This window comes from Microplitis mediator, chromosome 7 (genome assembly GCF_029852145.1).
Source record: "Microplitis mediator isolate UGA2020A chromosome 7, iyMicMedi2.1, whole genome shotgun sequence".
Classification (NCBI taxonomy): domain Eukaryota; kingdom Metazoa; phylum Arthropoda; class Insecta; order Hymenoptera; family Braconidae; genus Microplitis; species Microplitis mediator.
Genome location: NC_079975.1, coordinates 17,185,128 through 17,211,364, shown reverse-complemented (window position 1 = coordinate 17,211,364; position 26,237 = coordinate 17,185,128). Strand labels below are relative to the sequence as shown.

The 26,237-nt window shown below is 31.6% G+C and overlaps 1 protein-coding gene across 1 annotated transcript in view; it reads left to right on the top strand.

Annotated features, from left to right (window-relative positions):
* The first annotated feature begins 20,869 nt into the window (after positions 1 to 20,869).
* LOC130670866 (probable G-protein coupled receptor Mth-like 1) overlaps positions 20,870 to 26,237 on the top strand; it is a 97,299-nt gene continuing 91,931 nt past the window's right edge. Inside the window, exon 1 of the mRNA XM_057474464.1 lies at positions 20,870 to 21,696. Within this exon, the coding sequence (XP_057330447.1) occupies positions 21,191 to 21,696 (506 nt within the window). The 5' untranslated portion in view covers positions 20,870 to 21,190. The remainder of the gene's footprint in view (positions 21,697 to 26,237) is intronic.

Here is a 26,237-nt window from a genome sequence, read left to right as displayed (position 1 = left end):
GTAAGGAAATAAGTAAATTATCTTTTTTAAAAATTTTTTATATATAAGAATTATTCCTATGTTAACATAGTAGAATTTCCTATATAGACTAGGGTGCTTCGTTTGAACCGACTATTTTTTTTTTTTGCTCCCATCCCGAAATTTTGTTGGAAGTACTCCAAAAAAAATTCCCTGAGAGTTTGAGCCCTTAAAATTAATATTAAGTACTCGACCACAGCGTGTGAAGATTTCCCATTTAAAATACACGTAAACTTTGGTTTTTATTTTTTAAACTTCTATAATTCCGCGGCATTTTATGATATCATCTCGCCCAAAGTCGGGATTTTTTCAGAATTAATTGTACTACAAAAGTGCCCAATGTCGCGAAGTCGTAACTCATACGGGTGGGGTAGTATGTACCGTTAAACCGAACTCTTTCATAGAATTCTTGTTTTTTTCTTATTATCGCATAAACAACAAGACCTATAGAAAAATTGTGAAAAATGATTTTATAGGAAATTTATTTTCCTACAAAAAAGGTCCTTAGCACCGAATCACTGAGATTGATATTTTCTGAGATATTAATTATTGAAGTTTAAGTAGCATTGAATTCCCATAAAATGTCAAATCAAATCTTAGAAAATATTGATTTTTTATTTGACTAATATCTCAGAAAATATCAATCTGAGTGATTCGGTGCTAAGGACCTTTTTTGTAGAAAATTGAATTTCCTATAAAATTGCCATTTGCATTTTTTCTGTTGGTCTTGTTGTTTATGAGATAATGAGAGAAAGAACAAGAATTCTATGAAAAAATTCGGTTTAGCGGTACGTACTACCCCACCCGTATGAGTTACGACTTCGCGACAACGGACACTTTTGTAGTACATTTAATTCTGAGAAAATCCCAACCTTGGGCGAGATGATATCATAAAATGCCGCGGAGTTATAGAAGTTTAAAAAATAAAAACCTAAGTTTACGTGTATTTTAAATGGGAAATCTTCACACGCTGTGGTCGAGTACTTAATATCAATTTTAAGGGCTCAAACTCTCAGGAAATTTTTTTTGGAGTACTTCCAACAAAATTTCGGGATGGGAGCGAAAAGAAAAAAATAGTCGTTTCAAACGAAGCACCCTAATATAGACATAGGGAAATTTACTATGTAGCATAGGAAAATTTACTATGCCAACGTAGGAATTATTCCTATGTTAACATAGTAAATTTCCCTATGTTCGCATAGTAAAAATTCCTATGAGAACATAGGAAATATTACTAAGCAACATAGAAAAATTACCTGTTTCTTTTTCGTCGTGTAGTTACAGAGAAAGAGTAAAGAATACTTTTATAGAAAATCCAATTTAATGCGATCAAACGCATAGCTTAGAAGATATAGAGCATTTACAAAATTAATTTGCCAAATATTAATAAAGTAATTAGTCTTACATTTTTTTTTATCTTCTTGACTATCGTACCAATTAAGCCACGTGCCAGTAATCTTACATTGTCTAAACTTTTAAATTCGTTATTCAAAATTTTTTCCTTTCGATGCATTTCGTTTTCATGAAAATATAGAACTTAAAGGGAGAAAAAGTACCTAAAAACATGATTGACTTATTAAATAAATTTTCAATTCTAGATCAAGTTATTGATAAAAATCTGGGCGTCAGTCGGCCCCGCGGGCCAGCTCAAAAAGCTCGAAAACAGTAGAGTGAATACATTTTCAAGCTCTGCGAGCTCGAAAATGCTTTTACATGCAATTGTTTTTATGAGCCTTTTAAGCTCTAACAAATTACGTTTTATGTTAAACTTTGAGAATTTAAGAATCGAAAATCATTAATAAACGTGTTGCTGTGAAAAATTATGAGGAAAATTGATCAGTTTTTTGTAAATCGACAATTTATACTTAAAAGTTAAAATTTCAATAGAAGCGTAGTTCAAAAAAATTTTTTGATATTTTTTACTGAAAAGATGTCTATAAACAAACATTTTTTGTCTCTGAAAAATTTATTTCAACCACTTTTCGCGAAGTTATAGGCGTTTGAAAAAACAAATCTCTACATTTTTCGAAATTTGATATCTCGAAAACGGTTGGAGGAAAAAATTTGAGAAAAATCAGGAAGGCCTCTTTCAACCTATTCTAAAAGATAAAAAAGTTTCAAAAAAATCCGAGGTGCAAAAGCTAAATGGTGTCCAATTTGGCGTGGAACGACCGATATGAATCTGTCCTTTTTTTTTGGCATGATATAATTTTACTTTATTTTCTAATTAATATTTTAAAAAGTACTGAAAATATTAATAATAATAATAATCATCAAATTACATTCCTGTTTGAAAGTATACAAAAAATTATATTTTAAATGTCTGATATTTTTTGATGAAAAATTTATTTTTATACGGGTCATTCGACCAAATAAATTTTTTTTTTTGGAGTGTGACCCCCGCGGATTTTGTTCAAATTTTGTGGAGTGATTTTTTACATTAGAATAAAGATTCCCTCAAGAGTTGAGCTTTTAATATTGAGTACTTTCGTAGTAATGATTTTTTGAATTCTGACGATTTTTTTTTTTTAACTTTATCATTCATATTTTTCTACAGCAAAAACATGTCCTATAAAAATATGAACATAACATTTTTTTCGTAAAAAATTCTCAGCTTTTCGATAAAAATATTCATTTTTCATTATAAGTAATGGAAGACTCTCAAAACTTTAATTAAGTGAAAAAAGTGATTTTTCTGGCCTTGCTACAATTTTTACTTCAAATTTAATATTTTTTTCTGAAAGCTAAGAATTTTTTACAAAAAAAATGTCATTTTGGCGATGGTGTTATTTTTCTTTTTAACATAAATAAATTATAAAATAGCAATAATTAATTTTATGATTTTATTTAAACGGTAAAATATTTTCATAGAAATTTTCCAAGTTTCGACATTTGAATTTATCGCCAAAAAATTTGCATAACATCCCTTATAGGAAGAAACAATAGGCCCAAGCTTGGCCGAGGCTTGGCGCAAGACTTATTAACTCTGGGGAAAGCTTGAAACCCAAGCTTGGCCCAAGTCTGTCTAAGCATCGAAATGATAACACCCAGCCAAGCTTGAGTGGCAGTGTTGTGCCAAGACTGCATCTTAGTATTGGCCCAATAACCAATGCTAGTATTGTACCAAGATTGCATCTAAGTATTGGCCCAATATCGAGAGCCAATATTGTGCCAAGACTGTTGCTAAAGAAGCACCTATGCTTATTAAAAATAAATTAAAAAAAAAATATTAGTAGACATGTGCGGGATGGTAACATATGGAAATAAATTTGTACACAGAGAAATCAGGTGGATCGATGAAACTAATTTTTTTTTGCATTTGCTGGGTCTCGAACCTGGTCCTTCATGACTGCTAGGCAAGCGTCTTATCCACTAGGCTGTTACCCTATTCACAGAAGCCAGGAGTTTTTAGGTACCATTTGTTATTTAGACTGGTAAACCAAGGCTTGCCACTTGTATAATGGCCGAACCTTGTCCCAAGACTGGCAAACGAATGCTTGCCACTTGATCATTGGCTAAACCTTGTCCCAAGACTGGCAAACCAAGGCTTGTCACTTGAGCATTGGCTGAACCTTGTCCTAAGACTGGCAAACCAAGGCTTGTCGTTGACATTTAAAGCCCTGTAACTTTTTTCTCATTCATTTGACGTATATACGATATCAGATACTTTTTGAAGGAAATTAAATTTCCTACAAGAGCGTGGTCGTTAAAATTTGAAAAAAAAAAATTTTTTGATGCAATAAAAATGAAAATAAAAAAAAAATTGAACACTGATTAAACTAAATTTTTGTTGATTTTCGAAGCCCCGTAACTTTTTCCCAGTTCGTTTGACATACATAATGCATCAGCACTTTTTTGTAGAGAATTTAATTTCCTACAAAATCATACTAAGCAAAACTGAAAAAAAAATTTTTTTCATAGTCTTTATAACGAAAAACTAAAATGAAAAATTTTCGCGTCTATTTTAAATAGGAAAGGGGACCCCTTTGTGATAGCTCAATTTTAAAGATATCTGGCTGAAATTTTGTGAGGATTCTTTTTATAATATGAAGTAACTTTTGAGCCCATAAGACGTTGAAAAAAAAAAATGTTTTTTTATTTTGGGACACCCTAGTCTACAGATTAATTTATGAAAATGAAATTGTACGTTCAAACAATAAATAACTCCATCGCCAAAATTACATATTTTTTGTAAAAAATTCTCAGTTTTTAGAATAAAATATCAAATTTAAAGTAAAAACTGTCGCAAGGCCCGAAAAATCACTTTTTCACTTTAATTAAAGTTTTGAGGGTCTTCCATTACTTATAATGAAAAATGAATATTTTTATCGAAAAGCTGAGAATTTTTTACAAAAAAAAAAAATGTAAATCCAATATTTTTATAGGAAATAATGTTTTTACTATAGAAAAAAATTAATGGAAAAGTTAAAAAAAAATCGTCAAAATTCAAAAAATCATTACTACGAAAGTACTTAATAGTAAAAGCTCAACTCTTCAGAAGTTTAAAGTTTAAGTTTCTAAAATTTATATTAGTCATACATTTTTATTGCCCGCGAAGCGGGCGGTATCTGCTAGTGGATTTATATTAAGATGATAGATATTAAAATTGTAATTAAAACCGTCCATTAATTAACATCTATTTATTATATAACCCTGATTAAAAAAAATGATTAAAAAGTATGTAAATGATTTGTTTTTTAATCATTTTAAATACTTTTTAATCCTTCAAATCATTTCTAATTCTGTCTCTTATGGACATTTAACGTGTGAAATCATTTTAAATCATTTTTTTTAATCAGGGAAAGATTTGTATTAAGATTTGAGAAACTAAAATTATAATTAGTTTTATTTTTTTACAAATGATTTTAAAAATTAATACGATTATTAATGCGAAATTAAATTAAATTTATTTTAATATTTTTTTTATACATAAATAATTATAATAAATGATTAATTACAATATGACAAAGTATGTGATATATTACTAATTTTTCCTTTCTGATAACAATAAAAATAATCTATTTAGTCCAACTGACTTTGGGTATATCGAAATGTTCGGTAAGAATGTCTAAATGTCTATTAAATTCTTCGACTCGCTGTTTATGAGTTTTTGAAGCCGTCTGTTTAATTCTTTCTGTTTGCTGTAATTAAAATAATTATTAATTATTAGTACAACAAAAAAAATGAGTATTTTTTAAATTTAAATTTATGAACTTATCATTTTGTCTTGCATTTTCAAAAATGCTAACTTTGCTTTAGTTCTCTTAATTTCAACAGGTTTTGTTTGTTCTTCATCAACTATTTTAGAAACTTTGACTAATTTTTTATTTCCTTTTTTTCCGGATTTTCTGTAATCAAAAAAATCGAACATGAATATTAGAGTGGTCCAAAAAAACATATCTTTTCTTATCTCAAAAGTTTCTTTTAGGTAAAAAAAAAAAAAACTTCTCCTAAAAGCGCAGCTTGATATCTCGTCTATAAAACACTCAACGATTTTCCATTTTCCCATGCAAATAACACATGGAAATTATTTTTTTCGTTTTTTCCGCATAATGAATTTTTATTCTAATTTTGATATAAAGTTGCCAGGCTTTGAAACCTTGCAATTAAGTTAAATTAACTTTATCTTAAGAAGTGTCTGTAGTAATTTTCGTCGAAGCATTTCTTTCAAACAAATCTTCTAAACGCAAAATTAATAACGAGGTTTGATACGGTACTCTATAATCTAGCGATTTATTTACCTGAAGATCGTAATGTTTTTCGCGAAACAAAAATGAAGAAATTTATGATCCAGTAGATTTTTACTTTTTATTTCCTTCATTTTCTTTTCATTTTTGAAAAATGTTCATTTGTTTAAGAGAAAAACGTGGACAAATTTTCCGGTAAAATTCTAAAATCATACTTTGTTAGATTTCATTTGATTGCGAGCGTTTAAGAACTGATAACTTTTTGTCTATTAAAATTACGAGAAAAATGTTGAAGAGCTTTTTTGTGGAGAATTGATTTTCCTACAAGATTATGAGCATCAAAATTAGAATAAAAAATTTTTTCAGAGTTTTATGCGGAAAAAACAAAAAGAAAATTTATTTTTATTTATTTTAACATTTTTAAATTAAATAAAAGCACTGATTAAAAATATTAACTGAAAACAATTGAATCTGACATGATTTCAATTGTTTTCAATAAGTTCTATATCTCGAGTGATTCAATTCAGCGAAGAATGAATTGTTCTGAATAGATAAATAATGTAAAATTTCAAACCTTTTTAAGTATCGAAAAAAATTGAAAAAAAATCAAATATTTAATTGCGTTCAATAAATTTGAATAGATAAATAGTTTACGAATTTCGATCTTATGCGGAATTTAAAAATAATTGAAAGAAATTGATCATTTTGAATAACTTCCCAATTGTTCTCTATGAATAAATAAAACTTAATTTCGGAATACTTCTTGAATTAAAAATGATTGAAATTTATTCGCAACTTTGAATGTCTTTGAATTATTTTTAATGAATATTTAATATTTTATATCCGATCACACGGTGGATAAAAAATGATTGTAAGTCATTAAAAATTTTGAATATTTTTCAATTGTTTTCAATGAATAAATAAAACTAAATTTCTGGTTACTTCTTGAATTAAAAATGATCGAAATTCATTCGCATTTTTGAATAATTTTCAATTGCTTTCAATGAATGAATAAAACTTGATTTCTGATTACTTCGTAGATTGAAAATGATTGAAATTCATTCGCAATTTTGAATGGCTTCGAATTATTTTCAATGGATAATTAATATTTTATATCCGTTCACAAAGTGGATTAAAAATTATTGACATTCATTCGTGGTTTTCAATACTTTTTAATTTTTTTTAATCAATGAATAAAACTTAACATCTGGTTGTTCTGTGAATAAAAATTTTGAATTCCCCAGGTGAAAATATTTGGCCGAAAATAGGCCGAAACAGCTTAATTTGGCCGGAATCACGCCGAAACTATGAAATTTTATTGTAAGAGGCCGAAATTTGGCCGAAAATTTTTTTATGTTATTAAATAGGCCGAAAAATGGCCGATATTTGGCCGACAAATGAATCGGCCTTTTTTCGGCCAGAATATTTTTGTTTTTCAAGAAAATAATCGCAAGTAAAAATCTTTGGCCGATATTTGGCCGACAGTTGAATCGGCTTTTTTTCGGCCATTTTTCGGCCAGAATATTTTTTTTTCAATAAAATTATCGCGAGTAAAAATCGTTGGACGAAAAGAGGCCTAAATTTTGCCGACAGTTGAATCGGTCTGCTTTCGGCCATAGTATTTTTAGTAGATTTCATAAAAATCTAACTATTGTATTTGTCCTCATGATGGAATTTTTGAAAAATTTTGCTACCTCTAAACTCAGCTCGACGAGCTGAGTCAGGAAATACATTCAGTTCAAAAGTTTATATATGTATTTATATATATATATATATATATATATATATATATATATATATATATATATATATATATATATATATATATATATATATATATATATATATATATATATATTATATATATATATATATATATAATATAACGCGCCGTTCTCCAACGATAGCGTCCGCAATTCTACACCGATCTTAATGAAACTTAGTATACTTATTCTATGGACGATTACCTTGAATGAGTTCGAAGATGAGCCATTTCGGCCAATAAGTTTAGAAGTTATAGTTAATTGAAATTTTGCAAAATTTTCAAAAAAAATTTGTTTGCTGCTCTAACTGGATGTAACTTCTGAACGGTAAGATATAGCTTATTTTCGTTTGTTCTATGTGAAAGCTCGTCCGATTGCCTACAATTTTGACTATACAGCTCATTAATTTGACCATTTTTTCTAGTAGATAAATGGTTTTGAACATTTACAAAATATTATAAAAACTAATTTTATGCGGGTTTTCACTTTGATCATAGCCACAATTTCACACCGATCACCTTGAAACTTAGTATACGTATTTTGTGGGTGACTACCTTGTTCGAGTTTGAAAATGAGCTCAATCAGTCGATTAGTTTAGAAGTTATAGCATTTCAAAATTTTCAAAATGTCCAAAATTCATATTTTTACTTATTCTTCCTTTAATATCTTTTGAATGTGATAACTTATCGACTTTACATCAAATCCATCTGAAAGCTCTTCGAATAAGCTTTAATTTTTCATGCCTATACATATGCTTAGACCACTGGAATTACTTATTTTACCATTCATTCAATGAAATTTTGCTTTCGCATTAGTTCTCCTACTCCTTAGTACATTCATGGAGCTACTTAAATTCATATAATCGCAGTGTGACACTTATAAAATCCATACATCTCAATTCAGTGGGTATATACAATTTTGTTTTATCGACAGTGTATAAATGATATGATATATCAATAACAAGATTAACATTAGTTATGATGATAATATTCTCTATATCTACTCGTCGTTCGATATTCTAATAGGCTTTTTATTTCAAATATTAGTACTAATTTCAAGTATGACACTTTGATGTATCGCAATCAATTTTTAATCTTAGAATATTTTATTAGTAGATTTTATTGAAAGCAAGTTATCGGCTTTGTCCTTATGGTAGAATTCTCGAGCCCTAAAACCATAATCTTTCATAATTTTTCGAATAGGGTCCGGAATACCATTGGTCCAATAGTTTGAATATATGCATACGAATCTTTAAATAACGTCAAATCAAAACATATAGTGCATTATCAAAAATTCTTCTGAAGCTCATTTAGTTAGCTTCAATTTTTGGCATTATACTTATAATTTTTGGATTTCTTTTGTTTTAAGAATTTTTAAGAAAATGTAAAAAAAAATTTGATTTTATTATCAACTTTTATTTTAACAGTGAAAAAAATTAAACAATGAGAAATCTACTTCCATTTCGGCTGCCGAATGGCCTTTTTTTTTTTTTTTTAAATAAAATTATGGTACTTAAAAAAAATTTTATGCAACTCAAAATAGAAGATAAAAAATTTTCAAGTTGTGAAACTTAAAAATGTATTTCAAAATTTTGAGAAAAATTATGTTTTCAATTTATAAAATGTTTTAGTATTTAATTATTTAATAATTAGAGAAACAAAATTTTTATGGGAATAGTTTATATTTTGGTACACTATAAAATTTCTTTTCATGGTATCATTGATGTAAGTTATATGACAGTTCGTGGCTGGGTGAAGATATATTAATGAGCAAAAATAAAAAATCGATTTCTTTAACTTTATAAGAACAAAATTTGTCATTATTAACAGATTATAATTTTAAACAATTATTTCTTATGAACATATGTAAAGAGAGCTCGTAATTATTCCGTAGTCAATATAAACATCTAAATATAATAGACCTAACTTCACTATGTATTAGTAATTTTTTTTATAATTAATATGTTCTGAAACTTCCCTTTGGAATGAAATTCACTTCGAGGGATTAAAGAAATAGAAAATCATTCACTCCACGTTCACTCCGCTTTTACTCTGCAAATTTTTTACAGTGTAAGCATAGTAGTTAATCACATAGAAAAAACGAGTTACATATGACCTATACCCCCATGAAAAAAATTTATAAAAAATATGTATGTTAAAATATAAAAAAAATACATAAAAAAAATAAAGTTAAAATATATTACAAAAACATAAAAAATATATTTTAAATAGCTAAGTTTTGGCCGATTTTGGTATATATTTTATATATTTTAAATATATTAAATATATTTGTACCTGAATTCCGGGTGACAATATTTTAAAAGTAATTTTTATTCTCGGCCGAAAAAAGGCCGAAAAAAGGCCTAGGTAGTGAACACGAGGCCGAAACTCGTTAGGCCTAAAAATGGCCGAAAAAAGACCGACAATAAAACATAAAAATGTCTGACGCCAGACACGAGAATTTATATTATTATTATTATTATTATTATTATTATTATTATTATTATTATTATTATTATTATTATTATTATTATTATTTCTTTTTAAGTTAAATGCTCAGGGGGTTATCCCCGGTAGTCCGACTCTACCGAGGGCCTCACCTGAGCGCCAAATCGTAACTGCTGCGATGCTTCATCAACAAGATGATCAGCATGCGCAGCAGGCCAAGTTTCGTTGCCTTAGGAGACGGAGGGATCCAAGAATTACAGCCTTTTGCATCCTCGATGCCAGAAGCTCAACTTGCGCTGAACAAGTTGGTATTCTAGCCAATGCAGATACAAAAGACTGTTTCATCCCTCCTAGGACGCCAACAATGAGGACGACAAGTTTGACACGGTAACCTGGGTAAAGTTTGCCAATTTCGAACAGGAGATCCTGATATATCTCGTGTTTGTGCTCTTCTTTAACCGTGATGTTATACTCAGCAGGAGCTGAAAACTCAATGACATAAATGTCACGAGCGGTTTTATCGAAGAGCACAATATCAGGTTTGTTGTGATCTATTTTCCGCGTTGTTGCGAATGGCACGTTCCAATAAATGCGGCAACGGTCATTCTCAACAACTTGCGGAATATCTCCTGGCAGATAAGGCAGCACTGGTGTTTTGTCGATACCGTGCGTATGTCTAAGGTGGTAGTAGAGTACTCGCAGAGCAGCATTATGACGCTGGATGTATGCACTTCTTGCCAGCACAGGACATGCTGACAAGAGATGCATAAGCGTCTCAGGATGTTGCTTACACACCCTACACGATGTGTCGGGTAGCTGCATCTGGAGTACTTTCGCACGGTATTCGAGGGTATTGATTACACCATCTTGGCAGGCAAAAATATATCCTTCGGTCTCGGACATCAGGCCAGCTGACTTAAGGAAGGAAAACGTCAGCTGGGTGGACAAGCCATGGTCACGCACGTGTTTAAAGAACACGCTGTGCATGGACTTGTCCATGTGTGTACTGAGCAGTTTTTGCTGCTCAGCATTCCTGACGACACTCTTAAATTCCTCCTTAGGGAGTTCAATAAGAGGGTTTACTCTTCCGAGACCGAGGGATTTTGCCGCGTACTTTGCTGCCTTATATAAGAACGCTCCCTTCTGCAGATTCTCATGACTATGAACAATCTGCATAAGGAAGTCGTCCTCATCTGCAGTGAAATTGACAACTTCGTATGTTAAACCCAAAACCAAACGATCGTGTAGACACTCCAAGCTCTGTAGACCTCTCCCTCCGATGTTCCGGGAAAGGTATAATCTGGTGACTGAGGATTTAGGGTGCATGCTCCGATTGATATTCATGACTTTGCGTGTCTTGATATCGAGATCTCTAAGCTCTTTTCGGGTCCATTTAAGGACACCGAAAGAGTAAAGTAGTACTGGGACAGCAAGCATGTTTGTTGCAGAGACTTTGTTTTTTCCGGAAAGTTCTGATGACCAGATTTTCCGGAGTCTCCGTCCATACTCGCTGCAGAGAGTCGTTTTGATTTTCGAGACATCCTGCATAGGACTCCCGTCAATCCCTAGATATTTGTACGACTCTCCGGCGTCAAGATGGTCAATGACGCTCCCATCTACTAACTCGATATCTTCGCGCAAATCAGAGCACTTACCCCTCACCAGATTAACGACCGCGCACTTGTCCAACCCAAAAGCCATGCCGACATCCCGTGTATACTCCCCTACGATATTCAAGGCTGTCTGAAGGTGCTCCTCATCAGGAGCATATACCTTCAGATCATCCATGTAGAGTAAGTGGGTGATCGAATATTTCCGATCAGTTGGTGGGCCCACTGAGTATCCACGGGTACGGCGTAGCGCAACAGATATCGGCAGCAGTGAGATGCAAAACAGCAGCGGGCTCAGGGAATCTCCCTGGAAGACACCTCGCTTGTACTGTACAACTTCGGTCACACGTTTGTCGTTGCCACATGAAATGTGGAACCGTGTTCGCCAAAGTTGCATCGTACGCTGTATGCATCCCACTGTATCGCGATTGACCCCAAGGCATTTGAGCAAAAAGAGAATGAGCTCGTGAGATGTTGAGTCGAATGCCTTACGGTAGTCAATCCAGGCCATTGACAGGTTGCGCTGATAGTAGACCGCGTCTTGAATGACACAACGATCTACTAACAGATTCTCTTTGCAACCTGACAAGCCTCTTTTACTGCCACGTTGTTCGTATATCTGCTGCCATACAGGATCTATCTCCTGTAGAATGCGATTATTCAAGATTTTTGTGAAAATCTTATAAACTGCATTCAAACAGGTGATAGGCCTGTAGTTCTTCGGATCGGACAAGTCACCTTTCTTAGGGATGAGCACGGTTCGCCCTTCTACAAGCCAGCACGGAATAGGTTCGTTGCCTCTGATAAACGCTGTAAATATCCGGGCCAGGTGGCTGTGGGTAGAAGTAAGTTTCTTCCACCAAAACAAGTTAATGCCATCCGGACCCGGAGCAGCCCAGTTCTTACCATTATTCAGAGCCAAACGAACTTCTTCCACGCTGACTTCAGGGCTCTCTTCATCAGCATTGTCGTTTCGGTGGCGGCGACAAAATGCCTCGAAGTCGTTGAGAGCTGGAGTGTCACGATTCACGTCTGGTTGATCACCATACAACTCGGACCAGAAAGCTTCTACTCTCTCGATAGATGGGGGATCGCCAGAAACAGATGTCTTAGGTGTCAGAAAGCGTGAAGGACTTAACCGAAACAAAGAGTTATCGGTAAGCCGCTTCAGCTTTTTCTCTAGTGACTTTTTAGCAGTCACCAGAGCCCGCAACCTGTTAAGGGAACCTTCTTTGATGTTAAGAAGATTCTCCTTATTCAGTGTGTGATGTTGATATCGTAGTCCCGCCGCAATACGGCGGACTTTAGGCGTAAACGCTTTACGAGCATTTACGTATTCAATAACACACTTCATAGTTATTTCGATTTTAATGCCAAGCTCTTAAAATCGATCAGAACACTATTTTTTTAGGAGCTTGGCATTAAAATGGAAATAACTAGAAAACAATGCAGAATTTGAAAAAAATTTATCAATGATAATTTGTAGAAAATAAAATTGTCTACAAAAATGATTTAATGACATTTTATAATAAGTATGATAGTTTTGCCGGAAAAGTAAAAAGATATCAAAATTTACTCTTATTTGGCTTCGAGCTCCAATAACTTTTGAACAGATGGATTTATCGAAAAATGATAAGAGACTTTTTTTGTAGAGCGTTAAATTCCCTACAAAAATATATGCTGGGCTTATTCGTACAATCAGCCATTGCCGAGGTGAAAAATTCCAAACTAAAAAAGTTTTTTTTTCCATGTTATTAAAATGTAAAATAGAAATATACGATGAGCGACCTTTCAAAATTGATATTAAGAGCTCCCGTTTTCACAGGCTTCTTTTTTCATGACTAAGTAGATATTTCACTGCGGGTTTTGAAAAAAAAAATAGTCGATTTTTTTGAACCGGTCTAATATATATATATATATATATATATATATATATATATATATATATATATATATATATATATATATATATATATATATATATATATATATATATATATATAAGGGTGATTCATTTTAGAGCAACATTTTTTTTTATCAAGTCCCACCTGAAAATCTTGTAGTCGGTGGAAATACAAAAGTTTTGAGTCGCATGGCAGCTCTTAATTCCGATTTTAACCCGTTGCTAATCCATTTTTTATTTTTCCCATTTAAAGAACATTGAAAAATAATTTTTTATAACTTTTTCCTTCCAATCACCGTATTAAAATTTTTTTTTTGCATTTTGACATATGGGCTTTTGTAGAGGACTAAATTTGCTACAAAAAAAGTCCTTTGAGTCGAGTCCGTAACTCGATTAGATTTCTTCACAAATCGCTTCTTAGATTAAAATTTCGTAAAAATAACACTAAATCTCATCTACACGGAGAGAAAAATATCGCCAGATTAAGTATACGTATCGCTATTCTGGCTATACGCTGTATAGTCATCTTACTTGAAGATACGCCGTATAGCCAATTCAGCTATACAGAGTATCCTCACAGTGGATCGTCAAAATGACGATTCGTATCCTTATTTTAGGCATTTTATGAATCGCTGACATGACTATTGCGCAAACTCTGTATTTAGGCATCCGGCAACCGAGAACGATGATACGTATAGCCAATTTAGCTATACGGATCCTCACGCTGGCTATACAGATACTTATATCAACGAAACTACATATCGTTACAAAGGCTATTCGTCGTATTGTTAAATTAAATAAACGAATACTTAACCTAACCCAAAAACGTATCTTTACTTTAACGATACTATAGATCATTAAATTAATATGAGAGTATTCCTAAATTAGGTATACGAATCGTTATTCTGACGATACGTCATTTGAGGATACATTGGATAGTCATTCTGGCGATATTTTTTTCTCCGTGTAGCGCCCAAATTATTGATAATAGATAAAAAAACGTAAACAACAATTTTGTTGGAAATTTTAAGCCCTACAATTTTTTTAATAAAACGATTTGTTGTCACTCTCAAAGTTTAGTAACTACACCCAGACAGCATGAAAGTCAGAATGACTGCTTTACGACGTATTTTTGAAGGAGTCTTCAAGAAGTCTTATAATGACTTCTTAAAGGTGTCATTTTTAAGAACTCTAAATTAAGAGTTCTTGAAGACTTCATAAATAAGACGTCAGTTTTGTGACGTCTAAATGTATTCTTTTTTTAACTTTTTTGAAGTCAAAATGAAGTCAAAATTAGGAACTCCTTAAGACGTCATGGTAAGTTCATTCTGAAGTCTTATTTGCGGAGTCAGAAAAAAGAACTCTTTGAGAACTCTTTGAGAACTTTTAAAGATGTCTTACTGAGTTCGCTAGGTGGCGCATTCGACATCTTGAGAACTTCTTAAAGACTTCTTTAACGTGTTTTTAAGACGTCCAAATCATAAATAGGAACTCATTGAGAACTCATCAAGACGTCATTTTGCTATCTGGGCAGCCTCTTAAAATATAAAATCGAGGAAAAATTTAGTTTTCACGTCTCCAAAAACTAATTTAATAGATCTACGTGAAAAAGTCGATTCCAGAATTTGTATGTCATCGGACTTACTAAAATCTGACGGCAGTAAAATTTTTTAAACCAGTAAATCTACAGATAGTACTGGTTTTGTAGGTCTCATATATTAAAGAAACTTTTTTTAAACTATCCAAGTAACTTGATTATTTATGTAAGGTCTCAAATTCATGCACAACTTATGTAGGATCAGTATTTATATCACAATTTTTCGGTTCGGAGATCTATTAAATTAGTTTTTGGAGACGTAAAAACTAAATTTTTCCGTGATTTTATATTTTAAGAGGCTCTAGTAACTAAACTTTGAGAGTTAGGATAAATTGTTTGATTGCAAAAATTGTAGGGCATAAAATTTCCTACAAAATTTTTCCTTACATTTTTTATCCATTATCAATAATTTGGCCGTTAGATGAGATTTAGTGTTATTTTTACGAAATTTTAATCTAAGAAGCGATTTGTGTAGAAATCTAATCGAGTTACGGACTCGACTCAAAGGACCTATTGTGTAGCAAATTTAGTCCTCTACAAAAGCCCATATGTCAAAATGCAAAAAAAAATTTTAATACGGTGAGCGGAAGGAAAAAGTTATAAAAAATTATTTTTCAATGTTATTTAAATGGGAAAAATAAAAAATGGATTAGCAACGGGTTAAAATCGGAATTAAGGGCTGCCATGCGGTTCATAATTTTTGTATTTCCACCGACTACAAGATTTTCAGGTGGGACTTGATAAAAAAAAATGTTGCTCTAAAATGAATCACCCTAATATATACATTAAATAATATGACAATTTTTAATATCAAAGTTATTAAATTTTTATTCTGTCAACTATCAATCAAACTTAAATCCCCAATACTTAAAAAATGTTCAAAGGTTTCGGCAGCAATTTAAAAGTATAAAGTATCAATTTGATTATTTGAGTTAAGTAATGCCATAAACTTTCCTTAAATTATAAGTGTAGAACAGACTAGAGGATCAGACTACAATCCATCGATAACCAAAGTTAAGCAGCATCGGCATGGGACATTAATTGGACGGGTGACCTTGTAGTAAAATAGTAGTCAACGGATAATAATTTTTTTTTTTTATTATTTTATTTTAATCGACATTTATATTGATAAAGACAATAAATCCTAATTGAATTACTTAATTAATAATTTACAGATATTCTAAATGAGATTCTAAAAATGACTATATTCGTTCATGCATGGTTATATATGATCATATCTGTTCATATATAAGATCAGGTTATGTATGATCAGACCTGGCCAATTTTTGGATCTGATCATATATAGACAATTATGCATGATCATATATGATTAGACAAAATCTTTTTTCATCGGGAACTTTGAAAAAGTTAAATGTTTTTTAAATTTTTAAATTAAATTAAGCTTTGTCACCACCCGGCATTTTTTTCCACTTTAAAAGACATATCACATTTATTTTAAAATGTTTTTGCCATATAGGTAACTCTGGGAGTACTCCAGACTGTTATAACGGTGGGCTCTGGCTACTGCGTGTCCAGATAGCCAAGAACCACAGTCAAATAAATTTCCCGAAATTACTGATTTTACTTAAATTTACTACTATTAATTAGACTTATTTTATTCTAAAATTCTGGTTCCAAAAGACGGGAAATGCTCTCAGGAAGCAGGTACTCGTCCTGACCGGACACGCGGCTGAAAGAAAATTCTTATTCTACGTGACACTGGTGATAATTAAATTTAATCAAGAAATAACAATCAAACTTATACTTTATTTAACCACGATCCCAATTTATATACAGTTTCCCCTTTGACTTAAAGCTAATGTAATATTATATATATTTACAAATAATTCAAAGGAATTCGTCGACTCGAAACGCGCGGGAATTTATTGGTAACGAGTGAGAATAAATGAGGAATAATTAATCACGTTGAAGAGAGAGAGAGAGAAAATGAAAATCTATATTTTGATATACTTGTAATTTGTTGAGAACTTATCAAAATCTTGGTCTGCTTACTGAAGATGCTGGTTGATGATTCTTCTCTGCTTGGTCCTGGTGATGTTGGTGTCCAATAGGTTTCCTCTGGCTCCTGGGATCCGCGTTGGCAGGTTGTTGCACACGAAAAAAACCACATCACTCACTTTATACACTTGGTTTTATTTAATTGATCAGATAGACGAACTTTAGGTATAATATTAATTTACTGTATCAAAGCAACACCACGTATCTCAATTTACAAGTTAAATTTTAATTCAAATAAATTATGAAAGACTCAAGCGGAAGGTTTCGTATCACTTCTAATAAGTTGAATAAATTTAGTTTAATATATCAAAGACAAGTTCTAATAATTAATTACTTGAGCAGAAAGAATTGTGCGTCGGTGCGTCTTCGCTAACCGAACTCAAGTGTCCTTAAACTCACTATATCTTATATACAATAATGCTCGGAAAAGAAATATATATAGTAGACGATTTTAGAGAGAGTAAAGTGGATAAGACCGATCAGTTACAGCTCTCGAACTTAAGTGTCGTCTTTTTGATCAATCGTCTTGGGTCCGTTCTCTGGGTCACCAACCTGCGTTGACCCCACCTAATTATGCGCAGGACTAATTTGCGGTCCTATGCTGCGCGAAATCATCCCCAAATTCTAACGCAGAGACTAGACTACTGCACTTGACTCTTAGAGCAAGAAGAGAGAGAGGGGGAGGAAATAAATGAAGCGAGAGAGCCACACTCTCACGTCTTAACTCGCTGCTGCACGGTTACACTGTAAAATTTTTAATAACTCAGTTAATAAGTGACAATCCGCAATATTTGTTTTAATTGCCCACAATCGGAGTTCTACAATAGTGTCAAGTCTTATCTTCATTTTCAAATATTAATTTTCAAACTATGTTATTTATTAAACTACTATATTATAATAATAAAAAATCTGTCTATCGGTTGACCCTGCGGGCCAGCCCCAAAACTTCCCGCTGTTTTCGAGCTCCTCGAGCTCGAAAACATTGTTGTGGATACATTTTCAAGCTCGAAAATACTTTTGTGTGCCATTGTTTTCGAAAAAAACCGATTTTAGCATTTCTTTCTCCCACGATATCTCAGGAACGAATTGGCCGATTTTGATGGTTGAGGCGGCAATCGGCGTGTTTTATTGAGTTCTAGAGCTGATAAAGTTTTGAAATTGTTTGGTTCAGTTATTTCGAAGATATTCGCAAAAACCGTTTTTTGGCATTTCTTTTGCCCACGATATCTTACGAACGAATGAACCGATTTTGATGGTTGAGGCGGCAATCGACGCGTTTTATTGAGTTCTAGAGCTTATTAGATTTTGAAGTCGATCGTTTGAGTCGTTTCTGAGAAATCAATAAAAAACTAAAAAAAAAAAAATTTTTTCCGTAATTCGCCAATATTTTCGAATCTACTTGATCAAATGATCTGGAATTTTCAGAAAAGTTGACGGCCAACAAGCTCTTTCGATTGCCGCCTTAACCATCTAAATCGGTTCATTAGTTAAAAAGTTATAAGCCGGTCACACACACACACACACACACACACACACACACACACACACACACACACATACAGACACTCGGACATCATTCTAAAAATAGTCAGAATAGCTTCCTAGGACCTCAGAACGTCGACATCTGATGAAATTTCGATTTTCGCAAATCGGGGTGAAAACAATAACTTCCCAATTTTTCGAAAATCGTCGATTTTCTTAGCGGGAATTTAAAAATTATAAATAAACTCATTTATGAGGAATTTATTTAATTATGTAGTTCTTATTATATTTTATTACACTGCTTAGAAATGTTTAATAATGAATTAGAGGTTAATTAGTGTTTTATGTAAGCATAAATATACATTGACGCAGACAATACATAGACGAATGCTATGCCAATTTCTTAATTATAGATGGCGCACGATCTCTAGAACTGCTTTGATTTCGCTAGCTAGCGCCTACCTTGGTTAAAAAAGAGAATTAAAAAGGATTAAGCCATGTAACGTAGCCATTTGAGAGAGGATTAAGAGTATTAAAAAGGATTAAAAATATTGAAAAATTAATTCTTTTTTTTAACCAGGGTAGTTTAAAACGAGGCGGCCCTCGTTTATTATTACTAGGGTAGTCCGCAGGGTCAACCGATTACCAGATTTTTAACTTCCCGTTAAGAAAATCGATGATTTTCAAAAATTCGGGAAGTTATTGGTTTCGGTCCGATTTTCGAAAATCGAATTTCTATCAGATCTTAGCATTTCGAGGTTCTAGGATGTTATTCTGACTAATTTCAAGATGATGTCCGAGTGTATGTATGTGTACGTACGTATGTAAATATTCATAACTCTTGAACGGATAAACCGATTTTGATCTTTGAGGTGTCATTCGACGCGGCTTATTAATATCTTGAAGCTGTAAAGATTTGAACTTGATCGGTACGGCTCGTTCAGAAATTTTTTCAAAAATGTTTATTTTGGATAACTCCTAATGTGCTCGATGGATTGATTCCAAAATCGACCGGGCACTTAAGCTTTATAAGCCGCGTCGAATGTCACCTTAACCATCAAAATCGGTTCATTCGTTCAAGAGGAACCGTTGTCGAAAGAATTTAAAAAAAAATGGATTTTTATTTTTTTTGAAATATCTCAAAAATGACTCGATAAATCGAATTTAAAATTTGATCAGCTTCAGAACTTGATAAAACGCGTCGATTGCCACCGCCACCGTCTCAATCGATTTATTCGTTTGAGAGATATCGTTGATAAAAGAAATAGTGAAAAACGTTTTTTTTAGAATATCTACAAAAAAATTGATTCAATTGATTTCAAAATCTTATCAGTTCTAGAACGTAATAAACCACGTCGATTGCCACCTTAACCGTCTTAATCGGTCAATTCGTTTGAGAGAAACCTTTTTTTTTTTTTTTATTTATGTTTATTTAAGGTCGCATCGACAGCTAGGTCATTAGCGACCCCTGAGAGATATCGTTGGAGAAAAAATAGTAAAAAACGTTTTTTTAACTTCCCGCTAAGAAAATTGAAAATTTTCAAAAATTCGGGAAGTTATTGGTTTCGGTCCGATTTATATAAACCGAATTTCTATAAGATTTTGACGTTTTGAGGTTCTAGGAAGCTATCCTGACTAATTTCACGATGATGTCCGAGTGTATGTATGTGTACGTACGTATGTAAATATTCATAACTCTTGAACGGATAAACCGATTTTGATCTTTGAGGTGTCTAGGACTACTTTAATGAAGTTTATTGATGTGTTTGCACTTGATTGCATTTTTTTTAATTTTAACATCTCAATTTAAGAACTTATAACTATTTTGTTTCATTTTTTATATCTTTAAAAGTTTTTGACCTCAAAATCTATAAAAAAATATCGAAAAAAATTTCTTTCCAATACAATTTTATTTTAAGACTTGAAAATAAATAAATAATAAGAAATCGACTTCCATTTCGATGCTGAATGGCTTTTACTTTTCATTTATGACAGGAATTATTAATTCATTTTGAGCTGAATTTTTTTCGTGTATTTTAATAATTACATTTTTCTCAATTTTATATTTAAGCTCGGAAGAGTTTGGAAAAAAAAGTTACAAAATAATATTCTGTACTGCTAAAAAAATTTATAATATTAATATATGCCTGAAATTCTATATGTACTATAGTAGAATATTCCGTTCAGGAATTTTTAAGTAGGGGTAATAGTAACAATGTTAAAGATAGTTTAGTTGAACAAAATATAAAAGTAACGAAGAAGCTGTATGGATTAAGGAGAGGGGCTGTTGAGATGTAGAGTGGATGTGCGCACGCAGTTACTTCAACCACGCTGCTTTGATCCTCGTGGCTTTCTATCTTATGATCGTTACTACCGTTAGTTCAGTACAGTTCAGTAACTCTCTAACTGTCGTAAAGTGTGTGTTGTCTCGCCTTTTTTTAATTATTCGGTCTTCATAATAGAGGAACTAATTTTATACGTTTAAAATAAATACCTAATAATGTATATGTGATAATAATAAAGACGATTTGTAAAATTAAATAATTTGATACGATTTAATGGTTTACTAAATGAATAACCAGAGCTTAAACTTTAGTTTTCTAAATATAGGAACATTGCATTGAAACGAGGTAGAGAATACGATTTTGTGTTGTGGGTAAAAAAATGGCGTTAGCATTGTTGACGTTTTTGTTGATCCTTATTATCCTCGGTTTGTCTGGTTTTACGTCTACATCCTCGATAGTTGTGCTTAAGTGCTGTAAGTACGGCGAAGAGTTGACAATACTGAATGATTCCGATTCAGAATTTACTTGTGTAAAAAGTGCCTCAGCGTGGATTCCAACTATATATTCACCATCGAAACAAAAAATTTTATCAACATTGCCACCTGAATGGATAGTTCAAGAAGCACGAAAACCTGTATGTGCCAAAGACCGTATTTTAACATTAGTTTCTTGCAGTAGTATTTCGCACTGCATCATATTCGACATAGGTCATGCGATTCTTAACGCCGGAAGCAGCACAAACTTTACGCCTAGTGAATACTGCGCGGACTCAAAGGCTCTGCTTGTTTGCACACCAAGGAAGGTCGAGGCTGACAGAACCACTTCCATAATAAGACCCAGAGTGAACAGATGTTGTGGTGAGCATGCAGTTTTTCACGAAGAAAGGTACTTTTATTTTTTATCGTGGTTCATTTTTATTTATTGAAAAAAATTATTTTTCTAATGTCAAAATTGAGAGCAAATTAGGCTCGTCCATAAAATATAGATAAATAGAAATATTTAAATTTCGCTCGGATAATCTGTAATCATGGTGGCCACATTTCTGGAAAACCTGGAAATGTCAGCGAATTATAAATATACAGGAAAAGCCAGAGAATTTCATCACAAAACTGGAAAAATTTTTACTTTCTTTTTTTTTTACTGAAAAAATTCGATCAATTTTTTTTTCTGTCAAAACTGTTCAAAAAGTGACACGGCGCGAATGCGATTGCAATACCATCTTGAAAAAAAATTAGTAGAAATTGATTCCAATAGCGAAAAAATGAAGCTGTTAGAAAAAAAAAGTCTTAGTAGAAATGAATCGTCCAGATTTTCAAGCCATTAACATACATATTGACAAGTTAAAAAATTAAAAACATTAAATGTATACATAAGTATTGAACTGATAAGTTTTCACCATATTTATTATTCACGTATTTAATTAATTTTTTATTAAGGGCATTCTTAGACAATGTCCCCCACTTCTAAAAAATATGCAATGACTTTCAACTGTCATAACCGTATTAAAATTTTATTAATTAATTAAAAAAAAATTAAAACCTTAATTGAAAAAAGGACAAGGTAGTCGAAATTTCGTTAAGATAAAGAATTTTTAAAAAGTTACTTACAATTGATTTCAATTGAGAGTTAAACGAAATTCTTTGAATAAATTTTAGCCGCCAAAATTTAAAAATTCGAATTAGAAAATTGACATGACGATTTTACTGAAATTTATTTAACGAATTTTGTTTAACTCTTAATTGATATCAAATGTAAATAATTTTTTTAAAAATCTATATATCGGCAAAATTACGACTACGTTGTCCTTTTTTCAATTAATGCTTTAATTTTTTTTTTAATTAATTGATAAAAATTTGATACGCTTATGACAGTTGAAAGTCATTGAAAATTTTTAAAAAGTTGGGAGCACTGTCTGAGAATGGCCTTAATATTCTATAAAACGTTTTTATTTATGAAATTGATTCTAGTGAAAATGAAAAATTTATTTATATTTTATTATAGGATAAGTTATTTAAAAACAAATTTTAAATCAAAAATACAAAATTATTGATTTGATAAATAAAAGAACCTATGAACATTGACAAATAATAAAATAAAGTTTCATTTAACGACAATGATTGATTATTTATTGAACTGACTTATACCAGTATATTTTGAATTAAATAAATATTTTAAATGATTCAATATTACTGCATATGGTTAGGGAATTTTTTAATTATTTGACTGCAATACTCGGAATAGTCAGTGATTGAAAAGTTTTTGGAAGCATTCAAGGAATTAGAGTACTCTCGAATCATTCTAAACTGCTCTACAAACCGAAATTTCACGATTATTTAGTGATTAAAAATTATTTCAAAGTATTCAATAAATTGAATATTTTTAAATTTTTTTTTGTTTGCGACAAAAAAAAAAAATTTCTTGGACCAAGAAAGTTGTTTCTTGGTTTAAAGAATTTATGTTTCAGACTAAGAAAATTATGTCTTCCGCGAAGGAAATAATTTCTTGATCCAAAAAATTTGTTACTTTAATAAAGTAAGAAATTTCACTTGGTTTAAGAAAAAACTCTCGAAGACATTTTATTTCTTGGTTCGAGATTACCTTTTTTTTCTATGTAGTGATTAAAAATTATTGTGGAGTATTTAGAAAATTGAATAGCTTCAAATATTCCCAAATTATTGAATAACAGATCATTTAGAACTTTTTAAAAGGATTTAATAGCCCTATCAAGCTGGCAGGGACAAGTCCGCAGAAACCATCGAAATATGCAGAGGAATTTTTAGCTAAATAGTTGCTAAAATTGCGATTTTGTAGCTCTATTTAGTTCCACAAAAAGCAAATTACTGTTATCTTTACATCAAGCTAGCAGTAAAATGACAGGACTGCCCCGGAGAAAATGGACTAATTGTAACTAATGGAGTCTAAATTTGTCGCTAATTTATTGCTGAAAAACAGTACAGAAAAAGATTTATTAAACCCTAGAGTCAGCTGGACATAGTTAATAATTGTAACTACCAACCAGTGTCCCTGCTATCGTGATATACAGTTTTTATTGACACATTGATTTCATAGAATTTGTTTCTGGTCGCAGATGTCATCAGCAGCGCCCACAGAGCCAGCAACAAAATAAAAACTAAAAATCGGCTCAACCTGATGACCACTAACTAACTACTAGTGGCCATGCAATCCTAACACAAAGTTTTTGTAAATAAACTATGCCATGAATTTTTTTTCCGGCCGTGAAAAGCATCAGCAGAGCCCAAAGAGCCAGCAACAAAATAAAAACTAAAAATCGGCTCGACCTGATGACGGGTAACTAACTACTGGTGTCCATGCTATCGTGACATGCAATTTTCATTGATAAAACTATGCCATGAATTTTTTTGCTGTTCGCAGATGTCATAAGTAAAGTCCCCAGAACTAGCAACAAAATAAAATTTAAATATCAGCTTGATCTTGTGACCTGTAGCCAATGACTAGACTCCTTGCAACTCTAACAGTCTTTGCATCTCAAAAATTCAGCCATAAATTCTATTTTTGTTCAGAAATGATACCAGCAATGCTTAGAGGGCCATAAATTCTTTGTGTGTTTTTCATATTTTTCTACAGTTGCTGACATTTTTTCGTTGATCTTTTACCCTGATTAAAAAAGTGAATTGAAAAGTATTGAAAATGATGAGAAATGAATCCTTTCGAATACTTTCTATACCCCAAGGTATTCATTTTGACATAAAATGAATACTTTTCAATCCCAAAATAATAAAAGAATTTCTGAACTTCCGAGGAATTGAAAAAGATTCAAATGAATTGATATTTTTAATCTTTCTGAATCCTTCTCAATACCTAAATAATCCGACATTTCGGATCAAGTGTGGGATTGAAAAAGATTGAAATGAATTGAAATTTTTGAATCTTTCTGAATCCTTCTCAATACCTAAATAATATCACATTTCGGGTCATGTGTGGAATTGAAAAAGATTGAAATGAATTGAAATTTTTGAATCTTTCCGAATCCTTCTCAATACCTAAATAATCCGATATTTCGATCAAGTGTGGGATTGAAAAAGATTGAAATGAATTGAAATTTTCGAATCTTTCCGAATCCTTCTCAATACCTAAATAATCCGATATTTCGATCAAGTGTGGGATTGAAAAAGATTGAAATGAATTGAAATTTTTGAATCTTTCTGAATCCTTCTCAATACCTAAATAGTCCGATATTTCGGATCAAGTGTGGGATTGAAAAAGATTGAAATGAATTGAAATTTTTGAATCTTTCTGAATCCTTCTCAATACCTAAATAATTTCACATTTCGGGTCATGAGTGGGATTGAAAAAGATTGAAATGAATTGAAATTTTTGAATCTTTCCGAATCTTTCTCAATACCTAAATTGAAATGATGAAAGATTGAATTCTTTTCAATACTTTCGAATTCCACTTTGGAATTGGAAAGTATTCAAACGATCGAAATTTCAATTCCATTCAATACTTTCCAAAACCGCCGAGGGATTGAAAAGAATTGAGATAATTTTCAATACTTTTCAATTCACTTTTTCAATCAGGGTAGTTTCTTGAAGTATAGTAGCTATACATATATATGCTTCTGAAATAATTTCTATTACGTATGTATAACTACATGTTCATACGCTTTTTCATTATTTCTATAATTTTAAACAATTCTCAATAATTTCGTGATCTCTTAAGTTTTCGATCTTTCATTTCAAATAGATGAGTGTGTGCTTTCGAGTCTTTGCACATTTTTTATTTGTTTTAAAAACATTTTTGTCTACGAAAGATTCTAATTCTTCAGCTTGTAGCTTTTGTTACAACAACAACAACAACAACAACAACAACAACAACAACAACAACAACAACAACAACAACAACAACAACAACAACAACAACAACAACAACAACAACAACAACAACAACAACAACAACAACAGATTGTAAGTTTTTGTTAATCTAATTTGTTATTTTTTTTAGCAAGAACAGTCAAATATTCGTTTCATTTTCTGTACTATCTTTGATTTACGATCTAAGTGTACTACAGTCACGCCAGTATATATACCAGTTTACAAAGACGAAATATACTGGCACGTGGATTAATAGTCCCAATAGTCAAAAAAGAAACAAATACGTAGTTGAGCTGCAGTGAGATCTCATTATAAGTTTGGTTGTCTTAAGAGACAGACGTGAATGACTAACAAATAAATATACTTGTGTTTTTGTGGATATTCAAATTATATTTCGAATGCTATTATTTTTTGAAATCATTACCGAAAGTGACGGTATTGTTACTAAATGTTAGAAAACATATCAGTTATTTCATAATAATAATTTTTCATTCAAACATTATAAAAATTATTAAAAACGTTATTTTTTTATTATTATGTGGATTGAGTGTTAGTTTATAATTAATAGTGTT